This window comes from Prosopis cineraria, unplaced genomic scaffold (assembly GCF_029017545.1).
Source record: "Prosopis cineraria cultivar Desert tree isolate PC_DT_omini unplaced genomic scaffold, ASM2901754v1 PC2, whole genome shotgun sequence".
Lineage (NCBI taxonomy): Eukaryota > Viridiplantae > Streptophyta > Magnoliopsida > Fabales > Fabaceae > Prosopis > Prosopis cineraria.
This window is the reverse complement of record NW_026555333.1, coordinates 23,854,375-23,875,413: the sequence shown is the minus strand read 5'-3', so window position 1 is coordinate 23,875,413 and position 21,039 is coordinate 23,854,375. Positions and strand designations below refer to the sequence as shown.

Sequence of the window (21,039 nt, the reverse complement as noted above, 5' to 3'; positions counted from 1 at the left end):
CACGTGGCGGGTACAAGATAACAAATCTAACAGATTTGTAGTTTATAATAATCGAACCTGATGTCAACAGTTACTCAAACGGTCATGTCTCCGCTTAAAAGAAGAGCCATGCAGAGAGGAAAGAATTAATATTCCTGTCCTAAAAATTTATAAATTGCCTGTTGACCAAAAAATATATTATTATATTTTTATTTATAAGAAAAATTATTATTATTTATTTATTTTTTAATATAAATAAAATCGCATATTTTAATAAATATTTATTATATATTTTTTAAATCATCCTTCATAATTTATATTAATAAAAAATAATTAATATATGTTTATATTAATTAATATAAAGTATTTTAGTTCATTTTCTTTATTTTCAAACGTATTAACTTATTATAGTTAATCAATTTTTTCAGACTGTTTAATATATATTTTTTCTTTTATATATAAAAAGGGAGGGGGTATATTCAAAACTCCAAATAATGAAACTTCTTATTTATAACTTAAAATTCACATAAATTATATACACTGCTTTTTCTGGCATAAAACGTTCAAAAATTAAAATTTCATACCATTTACATGAAGCATAATTATCTATCTTTGTAGAACTTCGTAGAGTTAGTAATGGATAATAAGTCGCATAATTTATTATACATCAATAATATTAATTTTATAATTTTCAAATAATTATTTAATATTCGTCAGTGTTAAGTTATTAAAATCAAATTTTATCTAACTCAATCAAAGATATATATGAAAATCAAATTCTCTTCATTTTCATTCGATTTCTGCATTGGACTTTCTATAATTTTACTTAATATATTGAATTTGAATTAATTAATTTTTGAGAAAATAATAATAAAATTCTTTCAAATTATATAAATGATAAATTGATCCTTTAAAATGCTATAATTCTAATAAAATTTTTAGAGACCTTTTTATCAATAACTTTTTTAAAAAAATTATTTTATCCTTATTAAAAATAATAAATTTCAACTATAATTTTTGTTTAAGAAATTATAACTTTTGTTCTGTAAATTGTAAAAGTTAAATAAGATATCACAACTTGTTAAATATAATCTCTATTATTTAAAAATAAGTCCCAAACACAACTTTTATCTAAAAAATAATATTTTTATTTTGTAATTCATAATAATTGAACAAAAAATAGTAATTTATCAAGTAGAATTTTTATTATTAAAAAGTAAATTCTCAAAATAACAAACTTTATTTACAACTTTTGTTTAAAGAATTACTTTTCTTCAAAAAATAATAAAAACTAATTAAAAAATTACATATTATTAATAAGAGTAAAATAATTTTTTCGTTAAAAAAATTATTGATAAAGAAATCACTAAAAACTTTATTAAAATTATAATATTTTAAAATATCAAGTTATCATTTATATAATTTAATTTTACTACCATTTTCTCTTAATTAAAAAATTATTAACAAAAAAATTCCTACAAATTTTATTAAAATTATAATATTTTAAAATATTATATTATTATTTATATAATTTAATTTTACTACCATTTTTTCTTTATTTTTTGTTAAATATTTTTGAGTTACTATGCCATTCCAAATTTTCAGTAACTATTCACTTTTGCAATTTCGAATTATTCTCTGTGGGTCCCGCCAGTCCTTCATTCATAATTACTATTGTACCCTCCACATCATTTCCAGCTTCAAGCTTCGCCTTCCACTTCGCAACAATACTGCCACTATCTGTCTCTATATAACACCACGTTTCAACGTCACTGCAAGCAATAACTGCTCTTCCCTCTCCCTGAAACAGAGCAAAAGCATGGCTTCTCCTTCACTCTCATCATCATTTTTCTTCTTCATCCTCTTCTCATTACTTTCAGCTCTATCACGTACGTAATATAATCACATATACAGTGTACTGTTCTAATCGAACTCAAAATTTTCTGAAACTGTTTCTGAATTTGCTTCTATCTTGACGTGTTTTGCAGATGCGGGATCTTTCGGAATCAACTATGGAAGAGTAGCCGATGACCTACCTCCACCGTCCAAGGTGGTGGAGCTTCTCAAGTCTCAAGGTCTCACTCGTGTAAAGCTCTATGACACTGACGCCGACGTCCTCACCGCCCTTGCAAACTCCGGCATCTCCGTCGTCGTTGCTCTCCCCAACGAGCTCCTCTCCACCGCCGCTGCAGATCAATCATTCACCGATGCTTGGGTCCAAGCCAACATCACCAACTACTACCCCGCCACCCAAATCGAAGCCATCGCCGTCGGGAACGAGGTCTTCGTGGACCCAAAGAACACCACAAAATTCCTCGTACCTGCCATGAAGAACGTTTACGCTTCACTGGTTAAACAGAACATAAGCTCCGACATTAAAATTTCTTCCCCCATCGCTCTCTCCGCCCTGCAATCATCGTACCCGAGTTCAGCCGGATCCTTCAAGTCCGAATTAATCGAACCCGTGATCAAGCCCATGTTGGATTTCCTTCGCGGAACGGCGTCGTATCTGATGGTGAACGCGTATCCATTCTTCGCTTATTCGGCCAATGCTGATGAGATCTCTCTAGACTACGCGTTGTTCAAGGAGAACCCGGGTGTGGTCGATTCGGGTAATGGGTTGACATATCACAGCCTGTTCGACGCCGAGATCGACGCCGTTTTTGCAGCCATGTCGGCTCTGCAATACGACGACGTAAAGATGGTGGTTACGGAGACGGGTTGGCCCTCCAAGGGAGATGTGGACGAGGTTGGTGCCAGCGAGGAAAATGCGGCGTCGTATAATGGCAACCTTGTAAAACGTGTCTTAACGGGAAGTGGGACCCCCTTGAGGCCAAACGATCCACTCAATGTTTTTCTCTTTGCTTTGTTCAACGAGAACGAGAAACCGGGTCCCAAATCGGAAAGAAACTATGGGTTGTTTTATCCCAACGAACAGAAGGTGTACAACATTCCGTTGACGCTCCGGGAGCTTAAGGACGGCAATGAGACGGCGCCTTCGTTGAATGTCGAGAAGAGTCAAGTTCCGGTGACCGGAGGAGGAAGGGTAGAAACGATGTCGTTTCATGGCCAGACTTGGTGTGTGGCTAACGGGCACGCTGGGGAGGAGAAGCTGAAAGCCGCACTTGATTATGCCTGTGGAGAGGGAGGCGCTGATTGTCGTCCGATTCAAGAAGGTTCCACGTGTTACGATCCCAACACGTTAGAGGCACATGCTTCGTATGCTTTCAACAGTTATTATCAACTGAAGTCACGTGGCCCTGGCACGTGCAATTTCGGTGGTACCGCCCATGTGACCACTCAGCCTCCCAGTAAGGGTCACTTTTCCTCAATGTTTTAGTTTTTATTAATTTTTAATATTAATTTTTTTATAATTTTTAGAAATTATATTATAAAGGTATAATTGTATATAATTGTATAAATATATGACATTCTAATGTGTGATGCAGGATATGGAAATTGTGTATTCCCCACAGGATACTGAAGCATGGTGGTGCGTTAGGTGAAGTTGGAATTGGATAGGTTGAGTTTTGGCTTTTATTCACTTTTTTTTTAAATAATAAAAAATTATATTGCATTAGGTTTACTTGATTATCAATTTGTTTGTAATTATGGTTATTTTATATACAGTTATTTTCCATGTATATGAACATCGAATAGATTTTGTTATTTTCTTCTTGGAGGCATCAAGTGTTAATTTTATTGGTTTTATTTTTTTTCCTGGTTTTATGAAATTAAGCAAGCACGACATGAGAGCATTGAACGTGAACTCAGGCTTAGTATTTTATATTGAAATATTTTAAATTCGTGTAATTTAAAAAATAAATTTTAATTAAAATTAAAAAGCTTGTTGAAAAATAAGCTCGATATCCGAAAGCTACGCAATGTTAGCCAATAGCAAATTCAATGACTCTTCAAGTGAGAAGTTGAACTGTTGGCCAAAAACAGGTGAGAAATTAAAGTATTTCACAACAAAGCAAACGAAATAACTAAAAGTTAACAATAAAATTAACATGCTGGTCAAAAAACAATAAAATTAAGATGACTAACCATCCCACTACATGAAGTCACAACACTTGAATTTTTTTTTTTTTTGGTATACAGAACACTTGAAATTTTATTTGTTTGTTTGTTTGTTCAACCAGAAGACTCTTCACAAGTTGCAGTTGAGAGGACACATGCTTTGGTTATTGTGGAAGAATTCCACTTGCCCATCGATCTTGGCGGTGGTGCTGCACTACTAAAAATATATATATTAAATGGCTATTTAAGTTTATATTGAATGGTTAAAAATAGTTCAGTATAAGATTGTCATACATTCGTGGAACAAATATTATATGAATAAATTAATCATCCAATATTTGAAATCTTATATTGGATGATTCTTTGAACCCATCCAGTATGAGATACAAGAATTAGTGTTCTAGAATGAGAGAGGCTATATTAGACCCCTATTTCTACAGTCATCCAACATAGATTCCCACTTTGGATGGTTAGGGCTACAATAGTCCAATTTCAATATATATAAGTTACATATTAGTTGGTTATAGCAATAAACATCATATGTAGTGTTTTTTTTTTTAAATAATAGGAGGTTACATTTCAAAACATTATTTTGTTGTACTACATCAAATTTGACATGTGTTAACATGTTTCATGTAAAGCTACTAATAAGACCCAACCTAACATTTAAGAGCTCAAGCTAATAAATCCACATATATCAAATTTAGTTTGTTTTTCCAACCCTACCCTCATTAACATAGCTTAAGGTTGAATACAAAAGCTGACATAATTTTTTATTCATTCTTTAATTTAAATTTCTAACTTCTAACTTCTAACTATGCTAATATACAATTTAAATTGTATCATTTTTATATATTAATTAAAAATAAATCACATAATTTTGACTTTGTTATTTTGTAATATCAACAATTTTAAGGAAAAAATTTTCAGCAATTTTAACCACATGTTGCCTCCAAATAAAGAAAGAAAACTATAGGGCATAAATGAGTTAGCTTATTCTTAATAAGTTTATAAGGATTGGGCTTCAGCCTTTTTATATTTTAAAAAAAATAAATCTCCTTCTAGACGGGCATCCTGAAAGCCTCAATTTGTGCTGACAATTCTACTTTCACAAGAGAAATCTAATTCATGACAACTTGGTACTTTTGAAGCTAAGAGTTTTCACAACTTTTGGCATACAACAAGACTTTATCCCATTTGGTGGGCCATTTATATGAAGTGTATCACAATGTTGTACCCTATCAACAACAAAATCTTTAAATATATCATTGACCAGATGATCTCAAACTCAAGTAAAAGAGAACATTTGTATTTAACCTTGACAGTCAATGTAAAACTCTACTAAATCTCACATGGATAAAACCTTTATCATAAACCTATCATGTTCGAGCATTCTCATACCTCTATAGTACACATTCAACAAGATCCCAGCTGAAAACCAGGGAAGCATTAACAGCTTTTAATAAATTAGGTAAAATTTTATACTGTAAATGGATCAGCTTCACTAACCATAAATATTGCATCTAAAAACAAGTTTAGGGTCTAAATGATTCATAAGTTTATAGTTTAAGATCCAAATTGTCATTTAACGCAATTAAAAAAATAAACCAAACAATTTCAACTATCCAATTTTGCAATATCAACAATTTCAAGCAAACAATTTTCAACAATTAACAGAATTTAACAGATTAGGTAAAATTGTTTAGCATGAATGGATCAACTTTACTAATAATAGATATTGCATCTAAAATATTTGTTACATGAACTTCGAAGAGTATCATCCTTTAAAGCTAATCAATCTATTTACCAGATATAATCAATTTTATTACAAAAAGCTAGCTCGCATGGCAAATCAATCTCAAGATTTTGAAACTGGCAAAGGCGATTTGCTAGAACCTTCAGGTGCAGAAGCAGAATCTGAAGACCTCTTGGCGGTTTCATCAACTTCACAATTCATTTCACCGAAACTTCTTTTCTTCATTGTCATATTAGAATTCATATTTTCATTTTCTCTCTCTTTTCCTTTCCCTTTCTGATCCTTTCTGTTGCCAGTCTCCTTATTATCAGCTTGTGGTTCGTCATTTGGCGTAGGAAATAAAGGAGGCTCCTGGCCACTCAATCGACAAAATACTTTTTCAACTGTTTCACTTATCTCTCTTCCTAGGCCATTGTTGTCTAAAATTAAATCCCAAACTGATTTAGAAGCTTTCTCAAGTATTGGTGCTCTGCATGAAATGAGTATGGTTTTAAGTAAAGGATGTAAATCGCCGATAGAATGTGTGAATAAAACATCCAGAAAATAAAATAAAAATGCAATTGACAAGGAATAATGGGCATGGGCGGCACTATGTGTAACTCAAGAAGGGCAAATGCACCCCTTAAATTTAGAGAAAATTATAAAAAAGGGTTATTACTATCTTGCACTTCTTGATCTAAATTTTTTGCACATTTTTGCTCAACTTTAAAGATATTTGGGTTCTAAAAAACTTTTAAATTTGTTTAGTTGACGGCCAAAAAAATATTGCACCCCTTGACCTAGGGTTTTGACACCGCCACTGATAATGAGGCACAGGCAGAATCAAGAAATCAACAGATAATGTAAAATTCAAGTAACTAGGATTTATCAGGTGCACATTTATCTAATGCAAGTAACACCAGTAAATGTGTACAGACCATGCCCTACATTATGGCGATGATATATATTCCTTTTGGCCAAAATGGCTATAATATTTCTCCTAATGCGTCCAGTTCTCCTGCTCAGCCTCTAGCTGGGCAGGGCAGTGCACAGCACTGAAATGACATTGCTTCACTGCTGTACATGTCATTTCAGACTCACAATAGAAGCACGGACCAAGGAGCAAGGACTGAAAACCAAAACGGTCATTGAATTGTTCAAGGCACTAGTTCAAAAATTAATGGTCAACACTATAGTTGAATCGTATCAAATTGGTATTTTTATTAAACAGATCAAGACACTGCTTTAATGGTTCCACTAGGTGAGTTAACACAGATTTCCATACTATACCAAGAAGCATAGGGTTCTTGATTTTGTGGAAACACACACAAAAAAGACTAATAATCAAGAGGAGGCCATAGTCACTGAGGTTGAGAAGGTTAAAATGTGTGATGATTAGGAAAATAAGGCCAATCTGTTGGAGAAGCTTCAACCATCCAACAGCAACTCTAACTCCCTATGTATCATTCATTTTCTCTGTGTGTTAATTTGAGTAATAAGAATACTCTAAACCACTTGCATACATTTACATGCTCATATTATGCTTGGTAACAGTAACACACGCGCGGACCATTTTGCAGGCAGTTAAGCAATGAAGACAAGGAAAGAGAAGATAATGATTACAAGAAAACATGGAAAAGAAATGGCTGAAGCACAAGATCAAAAGACACCACTGAATCAACTCATCTCAATACAAAATGTGTGCAGAGTATACAGAACCTATTGAAACTAAATTGTGCTGGGTGGAATGACTTTTGAGCAGGAGTTTGAAAGCCAATAACAGATACAACTTTAAAAAAATGCCGTTGGAAAAAGTATTTAAATAAGTAAAAACGTTAAGCAACACAGTCACTTACTCAAGTTCATGACGAAGGGCATCATACAGCTCTCTTTTGGTCTGTTTCTCAGCCCCAGGGGTATTAAGGACTTTACTCTGTTCAGCCATCTTAATAGTAGTACTCTTGAGTTCCTCCTGCCGAATAGAAGTGTATACATTCCGTCACTGGATTAAGAATTCATGCATCATATTTCAATTTTAAAAATTGAGAACCAGGTTTAACCCACTACTAGCCTTAAAATCAGAACAAATTCAATGATAATTCTAACATGCCCGTAGATCCATTAAAAGGCATTAAAACAATAAGCGGTTTCTCATCATCATGATAGAAAAAGGGTGGGTGAGGCTGTAAGGGGGACAATTCAAAGTAAAAAAAAAAATGAACATTGTGAAACCATGGAAAATATAAATAAGAAAAGGAAAACTGACATTAGCTTTGAGTTGATTGATGATCTTCAATCTGAGGGCATCAATTGTACCATCGTTCATCAACATCTCCAACACATCTTCAGGAGTAATCACTGACGAAGAAGCCATGCCCTTCCCTGAAATTAATAAAATATTAACTCAAAATTCCATTTTGAAAATAAACAGAAAATTCAACACTCATGCTTTTTGTACACAAGAATGAATTTTAAGGGAATGAGAATGTAAATATGTCCATGGAATGCTAATATAATTTTTATTTCACATTTATAATTATAATAGCAAAACACCATATCATGCTTATCCCTTGTCAAGAGGGGAAGAAAACAGATCCGGTCCAACCAAACATGGCCACAGTGCACAGCCACTATGCTGCTGATTAGGGAGTGAGCATATGAGCAGCACTAGTAAAAAGATCATTAAAAAGCACAAGGGAAAAAAACAGAAATAACAACAAAAGCTGAAGCCCCAAATCAAACATCATGAACAGTGAGGGAGTAACAGAGAAGGTGACAACCACGATGGAAGAAGAGGAGAGTGATGGAGATGAGGGATGAAGCAGGGGACTCTATGAGATCAGCAACAAAGCAGCCAAGCAGGGACTTTATGAGATCGATGGCGAAGATGAGTGACAGAGGTTGTGAGCAACAATACAGCCCTAGGTGCGAGATGAGTGATGGAAGGCTTGGGATCCAAAGATGAGATGGAGTGAAGGTCATGAATTGTTCACAAAATTTAAGATGGAATGAAGGTCATTTTGGTCACTATATTCATTCCTAACAATGGGCCTTCAATCCTATGGGTTTTGGTTTACAAATTTCCTCAAACTTGGGAATAAACCATTCCCTAGCAATGTTCTGAGAATTGGACCAGCCGGTTTGACTGGTTGAATCAGGAACTGGTCACTTGTCTAGTCTGAAACTCACACAAAACCAGCCAGACATGAAACTAGCCATGAACCAGTATAACCACCCAAAGCCAGTGAGCCAGGCCCATAAAAAAAACCTGTCTGAAATAGAAAACTTTTTAAAAATACTTAGACTGAAAAATACTTAACTTTAGTTCATAGGTTGAGTGCACAAAAGGCAAATATGCACAGCCCATGAGAACCTTTCCTAGGTTTGCATTAACTGCCCAGAAAATTTTGAACAAAACAATGCCATCTTCTTTCACTTTATATAGGCAAGCTTCCTCCCTCATTCCCTTCTCTTCTTCAATGTGGGACATGCTCCCAACACAAGGTTCTTCTTCTTCTTCGTTTTTTTCCTCTCCATCTTCATTCATTTTTCTTGCTAACTTCCTTAGGTTATTTTTCTAAATGAAGAGCGATATTTCTTTTCTAAACTTCCAACCATTTAATAATACCTTATTTCAAACTTATTCATTTTAATTTAGTTTTAATCAACCTCATAAGAGTGCTACTTAACCAATTCCTTTATCTTATATGAGTGCGTATTGAGTTGAGGGTTCCTAACAATTTTTTTCTCCAGTAATACCTTGTCATTCAATGTTTTTAAGTTCTAAAATAAGTTACCATGTATGTAATATTTTCTTAGTCATTTACCATGAATGTAATATTTTCTTAGTCATATAAAATGCAATTGATATTTTTTCTTATTGTTATATTTGAGACCCATTTTGTTGTCATTAAAATTTCATTATGTTATATTTTACTACATAACATCTAAAATATATTAATTTAATTGTAACATTGTTTCCTAGCAATGATATCTACCACATACCAGATAGTCAGATACACCAAATGACCCATTCCTCGCAACCAAAAATGGCCAGAGTTTATTCCAAACTTTCTGGCTGTGATATTTTAGGAGCACAGAATTAAGAGTACAAGAAATTGAAGTAGAAAACTTTTAACATGGTTCTTGAAATAAGATGGAAAAAAAAAGTAACTTTTTGAAAAAAGAAAAGAAAGAAAGAAGCAATTAACTTAAAAAGAATAATATCTTCATCTAAATTGATTGTATTATATTAATTTTTAGAGCATGATCTTCTTTCAATATTAGGATAAATAAGTCTTTTAATCCTTAAACTTATTTATAAATTTATTTAAAATTCCAATCAATTGAAGTGTCATTTTTAAAATTGTATCAATGAATGCCAAAATGCAACTGTAAAAGTGCATGACCCGGTACCTAAAAATACAATTATAACCAACATCTGTTGCAATTATAACTTGAAACTAATGCAGGATATTAAGCCAGAAATACAAGTCATTCTACAAACAATCACAAAATATCCAGTCAGATCAAAAACTTAGAAATTGTTCAGCAAAACTAAGGGAACCACAAGTCACTTTGGAAAAGAAGGGTTCCCAAGGGACAAAGAACTGCTTCCTTGTTTTCTGTCCTTTCCTCTACTTTTCTCTGATAATTTTAGAGGTTGCGTTCTTTCAACCAAATTCGATTAACTAACTAATAGTAATAAAGCTCAGATCTACTACTCTCATAATCACCAAAAAAAAAAAAACAAACACAGCTAAGAAAACAAAGAAATAAACTTTCATCTTACCTTGAAATGCTTATGTGCTCATTAAGCCTGTGACAGACGTTGCCAGAAGTGGTCATCCAGCTAATATTGTATACAAAAAGAGCATTGAAGTAGAAGAAATCACAAGACATACCAGACTTCAAATCAGGAAAAGAAATCATATTATCATAAGCCCCGCATCACCACATGATTCAAATCAGGGCACAACACATAATGGGGCAGAGCACTAGGATTTGAATTAGGGGATCAAGATTTTAAACTTATCTAATAGGAGGCCGACCAGCAACAGATTGTTATGCAGCAGATGGTGGCTGCGATGATGGTTGACAAAGGTCACAGAAAAATGTATCAAGATGCTCAAGGCTTGTAAAGGGAAATAAGAATTGAGCCTATAGATTAAGACGTAATCAGGTGTAATTTCATTCCCCTTTACCCAAGAGCATTATACATTATTTTGATGTATAACAATGTAACCGTTTAGAATTTTATACAATATATTACGGGAACCAAGTAACTAATAAGTTCATAACATATATTAGTTTAAACAACCACGCCCTATATAGCATGCCAATTAGGCCCTAAGCCAAAATTTAAATGGGAAAGAATATGGGATATGACCTCTTTGAAAGCACAAAACAAACTCATTTACTGTGAAATGTTTTTAACCTTTTTGGGGAGAGACATGACATAGGCAATATTTCTTTTTATTAAACACAAAATCGCTATGTTTGAAGCAATGTCAAAACAAAACAATCATGAAAAACAATTACAATGATTAACCTTCATTATTCTCGATCTCATCTCCCCTTCACTCATATTCATTAACCTTCATTATTCTCGATCCCATCTACCCTTCGCTCATATTCATTAAATTAAAATACAACATAATATAAAATTCCCACTGACAAAAATGTTGCGGTTAGATATGAAAAACTTTTATTTTACTAAGTATCAAAGCCCATACAGTACTTCAAGGATTTAGATTTTCAAGATAAACGAGGAAACAGTAGACCACTGATGCAGCAGAAGAATTTAAGTGTTACAGCAAACCAGATAATGAAAGGCCAAGCTCACCGATTACACACAATGACCTTCACTAAAATTTTGCCCAAAAATCTTTGCCCCTTAATGCAGAGGTTTCAGAGTCCAAAATTACAACAATAATATAACCAGAGTTTTCCATCAGCCAAAGACGGGTCCATATTACACTCAGTGGGGGCATCCACCCCCACAGAAAAATTTGAAATATGCACAGTTGATATAACGGGCCGTTCTAATTTTTGTTCCAGAAACTTTGACACAACTCGAGCCAAGTCATTTACATGATCATACGTCACAAACACCTTGACAACTTTCTAAATTGATGATGACATCAAGAGATTAATAAACAGAATGCCAATACACACAAATCCAACATGGCAACATCGCAACACAATCCAAAGCGTACAAGTCGCTGGTAATCAAAATGAAGAGGGGCAGAAGTATAATAGCAAATTACACACCGTGCGAGCTAATACGAGCAAGAAAAAACGTCAAACTCAATCTGACTGTAAATATTCCCAACTTCAAAAGATATTCAAACGATTACACGACCAGATTCAAAGGCAAATTAAGATGAAAAAAAATTAAAACAAAGCAAGAACAACCACGCGGGAACAAATTCAAACCTAGATTCAAAACCAGACTGAACAAATCTATCTCACCGGATTTGAGGAGTAGACAAAGCCCTAGGGCTCGAACCTTCTTCACTACTTGCCCAAGAACGACCAAGCAGGGCAGACAACGGTGGACGGGGTCCAACAGAATTTGGGATGCTTGTTCGTCGAAGAAAAATGGATCCGCTACCAACTACAGGTCTACAAGCCTGTGATTGGTCGAGGTTATATACTTAATTTTAAGGAGAATTTGTCAAAAATTAATTATTTAAATAACAAAATTAACGAAGAAAAATTGTCCTAAAATACCTTACCACAAGTTTATTTAAATAAACTGAGAATTAGAGAAGGACTAAGGTCTTGCTGTGGTATTAAATGGAATGATTAAATTACCCTTATCAAATTCTCATAGGGTCATGGTCAATTGTAATTCTGATGGTGAAAAAAATAAAGTTAACATTGATTGGTGACTCTCACCCACCCTTCCTTTTTAGCTATTATCACAATTGTCTATAATCTATTGTAAATTCTAAACCCTAAAATTCATTTATCAAATCACTATTTCTTAATTCAATCATCATCCTTTTTCATTTCCGTTGCTCCTATTATATTTTCATTTCCATACTTCATCATTATCCTTCAATAGTATCATCTGGCTTCCAAGAAATCCATGCAAATGGAACTGCAACAAAACCCTCTTCTCCGCCTTTGCAACCATAGGTTTCTGAACTTTTATGATCAATTCTTGTTCTATAATCTATATATTTCTCTAGTATGACTAATGCATATCATGAGGCTTGGGCTGGTCGTTTTTGTTTGAAACAATACACTCTTATTACATTGAGATGACTAATTCTTTGATTAGATTAATACACTCTTTAGCTGGTGATGAACTGAGGCCTAGAATTAGTACAGAAAATTGAAGTTGGTTTGTTTGTTAATTGGAATAAGAGTTGCTATGACAAAATGAAAATGCCCCTTTTGACTTTTAATAATTTGGCTGTTAGAAACATCAACAAGTAGTATGCTGTGCTTATCCAATTTGAAACTCGTGCTGCTTTGACTGAAGATATTCCACAGTCTCTTCCATATGTCGTCACTGCAATATTGCTTTGAGCTTTATTATCCCAAAACCATCCTAATTTACCTGTAACTTCATATTATTCTAACTCATTGAATCTCGTAATTTATTTCTTCACACACTATTGTAAAAAATATAATTTACATCCCTCAATTTACGACATGTTTTTATTAAAGTGACAAAAAATAAAGACGGTGATAATTCTATAAATAAGTGCTCAGTAATTAAAAATATCTACATCATTTTTAATAAAAAGTGACAAAAAAAACTAATACTTATGCCATTTTTTTTTTAATTTAGGATGTGAATATTTAAAAATAAATTATGTTAATTCACATCTTTTTTGTTAAAAATAGATGTAGAAAATAATTCACGTCTCTTTTTAGACGTGGATTTAATAGTTTAATAAATTAAGAATTATAATTTATATTTAAATAATCAACATTCTTTTATTGAAAAAATAGACATAAATGATTGAAATCAACAACTTATAATATAAAAAACTCATGTCTATTTTCATGAAAAAAGGATATAGGTTTTATAATAAAAAATTTTAATTTTGAAACTGAATTTTAAGCTCATCCCTGTCCCTTTTTTTTTTTGATTAAATGGGACGTGAATTTGGGTGATTAATTTAAAAATATAAATTTTAAAACTAAAATTATCTACACTACTTTTATATAAAAAGGATGTGAAATTTATTTTTAAAAATTTTAATAATTAGAAACCAATTCACGTCGCTTTTTATATAAAAAGGGACGTGGATTTGAGTTAAAAAAATAATAATCAGATTGACAATTAAAAAATTATTATTGTTAGAATAATAATTTTAGAATAAAAAATTATTATAATAAAAAAGAGAAAAGGAAAATGAGGGAGTTAAAATGAAGAATATCTTTTTTACAAGGAAGATAAATATGTAGACTAAATATTTAAGCTCATCGATATTACTTTTTTGATAAAATGGGACGTGAATTTGAGTGATTAAATTAAAAATATCAATTTTAATAATCTATGTTGTTTTCCTATAAAAAAGGATGTAGATTTTATTTTTAAAAATTTTATTAATTAAATTAATATTTAAGTAAGGACGTGGATTAATTTAATTAGGTCACTTTTTATTAAAAGTGACGTGATATTATTAATTTGCTTTTTCTTTTTTGCAAAATCTTATAATATCCACATCTCTTTTTTAGGAAAGAGACATGGATAAGCATTTAAAAAGAGATGTGGATAAGCATTTAAAGTGTCAGGCCTACTTGAAAATCTCTAGCTCAATTTTAATTTTTTTTTTTGAAAAATCTCGTAGCATCTGCATCTCTTTTTTAAAAAAAGAGACATGGATAAGCATTTAAATATGTCTATGTCAAGGTCGCATTTGAAAACCTCCAGCTTAAAGTCTTAATTTCTTTTTTTTTTAAATTTGGTAATATCCACGTCTATTTTTTTAAAAAAAAAAAGAGACATGGATGAGCATTTAAATTGCCTCCATTATTTTCTATTCTATCTCTCGCCCGTGAATCTCAAAGTCTGAAAACCTCTAACTCAAAAACAGAAGCCTTCAACTCTCAAATCAACAGCAACCCATGGCTCATCTTCCTCATTTCATGAAACCCTAGCTCCCCCTTCAGCTCGTCTCCTTCCTCATCTCGTGAAACCCATAACTTATCCCCCCCAAAGCTCACAGCACCCATAGCTCATCTCTTGAAGCTCAGCTCCTCATCGTAACCCATAGCTCGTCTCCCCAAAGCTCGCAGCACCCATTGCTTAGATCCCTTCGACCCTTAGCTCACCTTAGCTAGCATTATCCGTTGGTGACCCTCAACTCCTCTGCCTTGCTCATTGTCACCTCCTCCACCTAGCTAATTTTTTTAAAATAATTTTTGCTTATCCCATTATTTTTTTTAATGCCTAGGATTTTTTTTTTTAGCTCCAACCCAAAATTTTTATTGTATTGCTTATCCCATTAGAATTTTTTTTGTGATATCTCTTCTGTTCAAAATTAATTTTTTGTATGGCTAGACAATAATTTTTATTCTATTGAATTTACATTTATTAGAAGGATATTTTTATATTATTGCTAGACAATAATTTTTATTATATTTTTTTAATGCCCAGGATTTTTTTTAGTTCCAACCCATAATTTTTATTATATTGCTTATCCCATTAGAATTTTTTATTGATATTTCCTCTATTTAAAATTAATTTTTTGTATTGCTAGACAATAATTTTTATTACATTGAATTTAAATTTATTCAAAGATTTTTTTATTTTAGTCTCCTCTCTTCTTATTCGTAGCTTCTCCCAATGCAATAGTAGCCTTCATTTATACTTTAGTTTGATATTTAATGATTTTTGCTAGTTAAAATACTTGATTTGATAATGTTATAATTTTGGAGGTCCTATTTTTGTAAGGAAACTCTGCCAATTTTTTTAAAACCTTAATATGTTTGTGTAGTACCAGTGGTGCTACAATTTTGATAATTTTGGGGCCTATATTGGTCTTGATTAGTGCCCCAAATTTTTATTTTTTCTATCATTACTTTGATTTATTTATTTTTTAGAATAATTGTTTGTGCTTTTGGAAGCTTGATATTCTTTGCTAATTTGTGCTGAAGCTATTACAAAATTAAGGCACATGTCTGTGTGTCTTTAAAAAATTATTGTGAATTTATTTGGGTGATTTTGAGAAAATTAAGTTTCCTAGCTTTAGAAAATGTTATTTTTAATATGCTTAAATTTTGTGATTATTTGGATTATTTGATATATGCTTAAATTTTGTGCTACATGATATATGCTCAAATTTAAGCATATTTGATTATTTGGATTAGTTAAATTGTTTAATTTTTTGTTATTGAAATTTGGAGAGGTCTCATTGTTTAGGAAAAACTTTGCCAAATTTTTCTTGATAGCATTTTGTTTTCATTTATGATTAAATTTGATATTTAATTATTTGGACTATATAAAGTGTTTAATTTATTGTTATTGAAATTTGGAGAGGCCCCATTTTTAAGGAAAAACTTTACCAAAATTTTTCTAAACTTTAATATGTCCATGCAAGTTAGAGAATTACTAATTTGATAGACTTTATGATGGTTGATTAGGTAAAATAGAATGGATCGTAATCAGATGAATGCTAGGAGAACAAGTGAGGAATATGAGAATGGTGTGAACCCGTTTCTTGAATTTACTAGGAGAAATGTTTCAAGTAAAAATGGGAAGTATTGTTGTCCTTATGTGTAACACTTACCTTGAGTGTTACCCAAAAATCACATAATTCAAACAAACTAAGTGTGGTTAAGGAGTTGATCCTCTAACCAACTTAAGAAATAAATCATTTAAAACCTTAAAAATAATTATAGGTTCTACCTATAGCGCACGGAAGCAAGTTAGACGAAAATAGAATAAAAAGATGCTGTCATGACAGTAATTTATTGCTGTCATGACAGCCCTCCTGGGCCAACTTCCAGGAGGCGGTGTTCTGTCATTCGACCTCCGATTGAAGTGATTTTAAAGCTCACACGTCACATTCAAAGGGTACTATAAGTGTACCAAATTTTAAAAAGATCCAACGGTCGGATTAAAAATTAGACATGTTAAAAGATTGACTATTTTTGCTGTCATGACAGCTAGAAAGCTGTTATGACAGCACTTCCGGACCAACTTCCGGAGTGCACCATTTCATCATCTGACCTCCGATCGGAGTGATTCCAAAGCCCACATGTCACTTTTAAAGAATACTATTAGCATACTAAATTTTGAAAAGATCCAACGGACGGATTGAATTTTGTACAGGTTACAAAATCAACACTGTAGCTGTCATGACAGCAATTTAATGCTGTCATGACAGCACCTCCAGACCAAATTCCGGAGTGCGTCGTTTCTCTGTCCGATATCCGATCGACATGATTCCAAAGCCCACACGAAGCTTATAAAAGGTTTTACTTGTGACCTAAATTTTAGAGAAATCTAACGGTCGGATTAAGATTTGGACACCCGGATGCAAAAGTGCAGCTTTTTGGTAAAAACCATTTTCAAAATTGTCCAAATCCCATCCTAATGGTCACAAACCTGTGGAAACACTTTGGACACGTCAAATAAGATTAAAAACACTTGATAGAACATTCAAATGATGGAAAACCCCCATACATCAAAATTTGACCACCCGGGTGCCATTTCCTAAAATGGACCCTAAACCCCCAAAATGCACAAATCATACAAGAGTGGTCACAAATCAATCCAAATACCATGTATTTATATAAATACATATGCTAAACATTTTCACTTGGCTCAGAGCTCCTTGTGGGGCCCACGCACCCACTCTCTCTATCCAAGCTGTATGTTTTCCCATAGCACACCATTTGCAATGCAACCACTTTGCATTTGCTTATAAAATCACATATATATCAAAATAAAGATCTGCTTGTAATAGAAACTTGGTCTACTAAGTAAATCCATCAAAACCACACACCATAACCAAGTTTCCTAGCCACAAGTCTGCAAACAGACAAAAATTCATACACAAGCACACAATCCACACATATTCACACACACACACACATAATCATATCCTACTGGCACCCTAATCTTAAATACATTACAATATATTTGCTCAAAAGAAAGGGGTTGCAGTTCTTTACAAATCACAAGCAAACCCCTAGCTTTGCTCTTTTCCCCGTCCACCACTGGATCCTTCGCCTGGACCTAGAATATTGAAAAGAAAGGGGTGAGACAACCACAGTCTCAGTAACAGTGAAATCTATATTGATTATTACAAAGTAAGCCATAATTAAATAAATGAATAATAAATTCAACATAGTATATAATTTAGCCATTTAAAATGCATGAATGCATGACCTAGGCCGGTATGGCCTTTCATGACCAACAGAATGCCCCCTGGCACTCTTTAACTCGCAGGTAAACCTTATACCTACTTGTACCTCCACAGGCACAAAACATAATCTAAGGCATGATCTAATCCACCGAACCGCCTATGCCCCTTCGACGTGAATCCTGAGCAGTCAAAGCTAACTCCCTCCCAGAGCCAGCCCGACTTACTCTCCATGTGAGGGCTACCTTGGCCTAGGCACTCAACCTCACACTTCATATGTCGGATTCCCTCCCCCACTGAGAGGTGTCGAACACTCAATACACTAACCACTTTAGTGCACTGAGCCCACAATACGTAAGACAACACTGAGTACTGACAGTGTGCCATAGAATATCAAAAATCCACACCTTCTCATTGGTGAACTCCCACCGAGATCATGCCTTTTACTCTTGTCTACCTTTCCTGAGTATTGACCATTCAACACTCTAAAGTAGTATAATATTTATAAATCTCATTTCCATAAAAACATTGTTATTAAACAATTAGAAAACATATTTGCACTATAATCAAAGTAGTACCCCATAACCCCTTATAAAGCACATTTAATCTTTTAAAACATGTAATGCATGATAACTAGTAATATTTATTCAAAAATAGCTAAAACAAAGTAATAAGAAATATAAATTCCCCTGTTACCTCAACCCTTTGGTACTAAAAGGGTTCCCCTTGTACAAAATAGGGCTCGGCTTGTTCCTTACTTCTCAATAAGTTCCACCAACAATTTTCTACAACATATAAGTGATCCACATCACTTATCATGACAAATAGTATTAATGAAGACTATAACTTATACCACACAACTTAGGTCAATGAGTCATAATCCACCCTAATGGTCCATATATTAAACCAACCATTCACATAGTATCACTTAACCACCAAAACCATTTATTAGCCATCACTAGGCTAATTTTCAATTTATATAATTTTTTTAATCAATTAAAAACCTTTACTTAGTGCCACCAACTTTCACCATTAGCCCTTATAATGAAAACCAAACCTTAATTTAAATCTTATTGGGCTCAAATAGCAAAATTATAACTAAATCAATAGGCTTAAACCATTGAGGAGCAAAAACCCAATTTCTCAAGGTTTATTTTGTGCCCAAAACACCTCTTTTCATCCAATTATTCACTCAAAACATTAGATCACTATATAGAAACTCAAAACATGCTCCCTAGAATCCAAAGAAACAAAAGCTTACAAGAATAAAGCCTTTGGGATCAAAATCCAAAAATTTCCTCTTCCAAAAATTGAAGAAAATCAAGAGAAAGAGAAGAGGATTGAAGTAGGGAGTTTACCTATCGTGTAGCCGAGCTCGCAACGGTCGCAAAGACTCCTAGATCCAAGCCTAACTCCCTCCCTTTCTCTTCTCTTCTTCCTCTCTCTCTCTCTCCCGTTTGTGCGTTTGCTTCCTTTCTCATTTTCTCTGCGTTTCTGCATCAGTTTGCTCCTTAAAATGCTGGTCAAAAACTTTGGGGAAAATTACAAGAAAGGGCCCAACACTTTGGTAATTTTTCCCATAGTTAAAAATCAAATAAAACCAAACTTTTGCTTAGTAAAATTCGAACTCTGGGCCTCTATTAAATTATTCTAAATTTTAATTTAATTATAGATATTTTATTTTATTTTTGTTTATTTTTTTAAAATAAATTTGAGTCTTAAAATTTTTAGGATGTTACATTCTCCCCTCCTTTAAAAAGGATTTTGTCCCCAAAATCCAAGCTAATACATGAACCAAAGAGATAAACATACCTAGGGAAACAACTGTGGATATTCCTTCCTCATTTGATCCTCAGTCTCCCAGGTTGCATCTCCCGGAGCTGTCCCTTTCCAAATCACTTTTACCAACCGGATTGTTTTATTTCTGAGTTGCTTATCCTTAGCATCCACAATACGATCTGGTTCAGTCCGGTAGGTTAAATTCTCTTGAATTTCAACCTCCTCAGGTTCTATCACATGCGACGGGTCTGGCTGGTACTTCTTCAATTGTGACACATGAAACACGTTGTGTAGACCCGCTAACTGAGGCGGTAATGCCAACTGATAAGCCACCGGCCCAACTTTCTTCAAAACCTCAAAAGGACCCATATATCGAGGAGATAACTTTTTAGCCCGAATTGAGCGTCCAACGCCTGTCAATGGGGAAACTTTGAGGAAGACATGATCCCCAATCTCAAAAGACAAGTCCTTACGACGATTATCTGCATAACTTTTCTGTCTACTCTGTGCTGTAAGAAGTTTTTGTTGGATCAATTTGATTTTCTCTGTGGTCTCATCTACCACATCCGGTCCCATCATTGTCCTCTCACTCAACTCATACCAACAAAGAGGCGATCTGCATCGTCTTCCATACAATGCTTCATAAGGAGCCATTTGAATACTGGCATGATAACTGTTATTATAAGCAAACTCTGCCAGAGGTAAATGCTTATCCCAGCTTCCCTGAAGCTCTAGGGCACATGACCTCAACATATCCTCTAATGTCTGGATCGTCCGCTCAGTTTGTCCATCCGTTTGTGGATGATAAGACGTACTAAATTTCAGATCTGTACCCATAGCCCTTTGCATAGCTTGCCATAAATTCGATGTAAACCGAGGATCACGGTCTGAAACAATATCCCTCGGTACCCCATGTAGTCGCACAATCTCCTTAATGTAGATCTCAGCATACCTATCAACCGTATAGGTGGTCTTGACCGGTAAGAAATGTGCTGACTTAGTCAAACGATCTACAATTACCCAGATAGAGTCAAAACTAGCCTGGGTCCTCGGCAAACCAGATACAAAATCCATTGAAATACTCTCCCATTTCCATTTAGGAATCTCCAAAGGCTGTAATAACCCCGATGGCTTTTGGTGCTCTATTTTGACCTTCTGACAGGTCAAACACTTACTAACATACTC

At 33.6% G+C, this 21,039-nt stretch overlaps 2 protein-coding genes across 4 annotated transcripts; one reads left to right on the top strand and one right to left on the bottom strand.

Annotated features, from left to right (window-relative positions):
- Window positions 1–1,770: 1,770 nt before the first annotated feature.
- LOC129303671 (glucan endo-1,3-beta-glucosidase 12-like) lies at window positions 1,771–3,691 on the top strand. Its single transcript, XM_054943145.1, has 3 exons — window positions 1,771–1,868; window positions 1,968–3,290; window positions 3,429–3,691. The coding sequence occupies exons 1-3, from the start codon at window positions 1,799–1,801 to the stop codon at window positions 3,461–3,463; spliced, it is 1,428 nt and encodes a 475-aa protein (XP_054799120.1). The 5' UTR covers window positions 1,771–1,798; the 3' UTR covers window positions 3,464–3,691.
- Window positions 3,692–5,714: 2,023 nt separating this feature from the next.
- LOC129303313 (uncharacterized) lies at window positions 5,715–12,370 on the bottom strand. 3 transcript variants are annotated; one of them, XM_054942539.1, is made up of 5 exons: window positions 12,212–12,367; window positions 10,530–10,589; window positions 8,004–8,119; window positions 7,594–7,709; window positions 5,715–6,227 (listed from the first exon to the last, which is right to left on the bottom strand). In XM_054942539.1, exons 3-5 carry the CDS (start codon window positions 8,109–8,111, stop codon window positions 5,861–5,863), a joined length of 591 nt encoding a protein of 196 aa, XP_054798514.1. In that variant the 5' UTR covers window positions 8,112–8,119; window positions 10,530–10,589; window positions 12,212–12,367; the 3' UTR covers window positions 5,715–5,860. The 3 variants fall into 3 exon arrangements, with proteins under 3 accessions (XP_054798514.1, XP_054798515.1, XP_054798513.1); XM_054942540.1 differs by having other exon boundaries at window positions 10,530–10,556; window positions 12,212–12,364; XM_054942538.1 differs by lacking the exon at window positions 10,530–10,589 and having other exon boundaries at window positions 12,212–12,370.
- Between the last annotated feature and the right edge of the window lie 8,669 nt (window positions 12,371–21,039).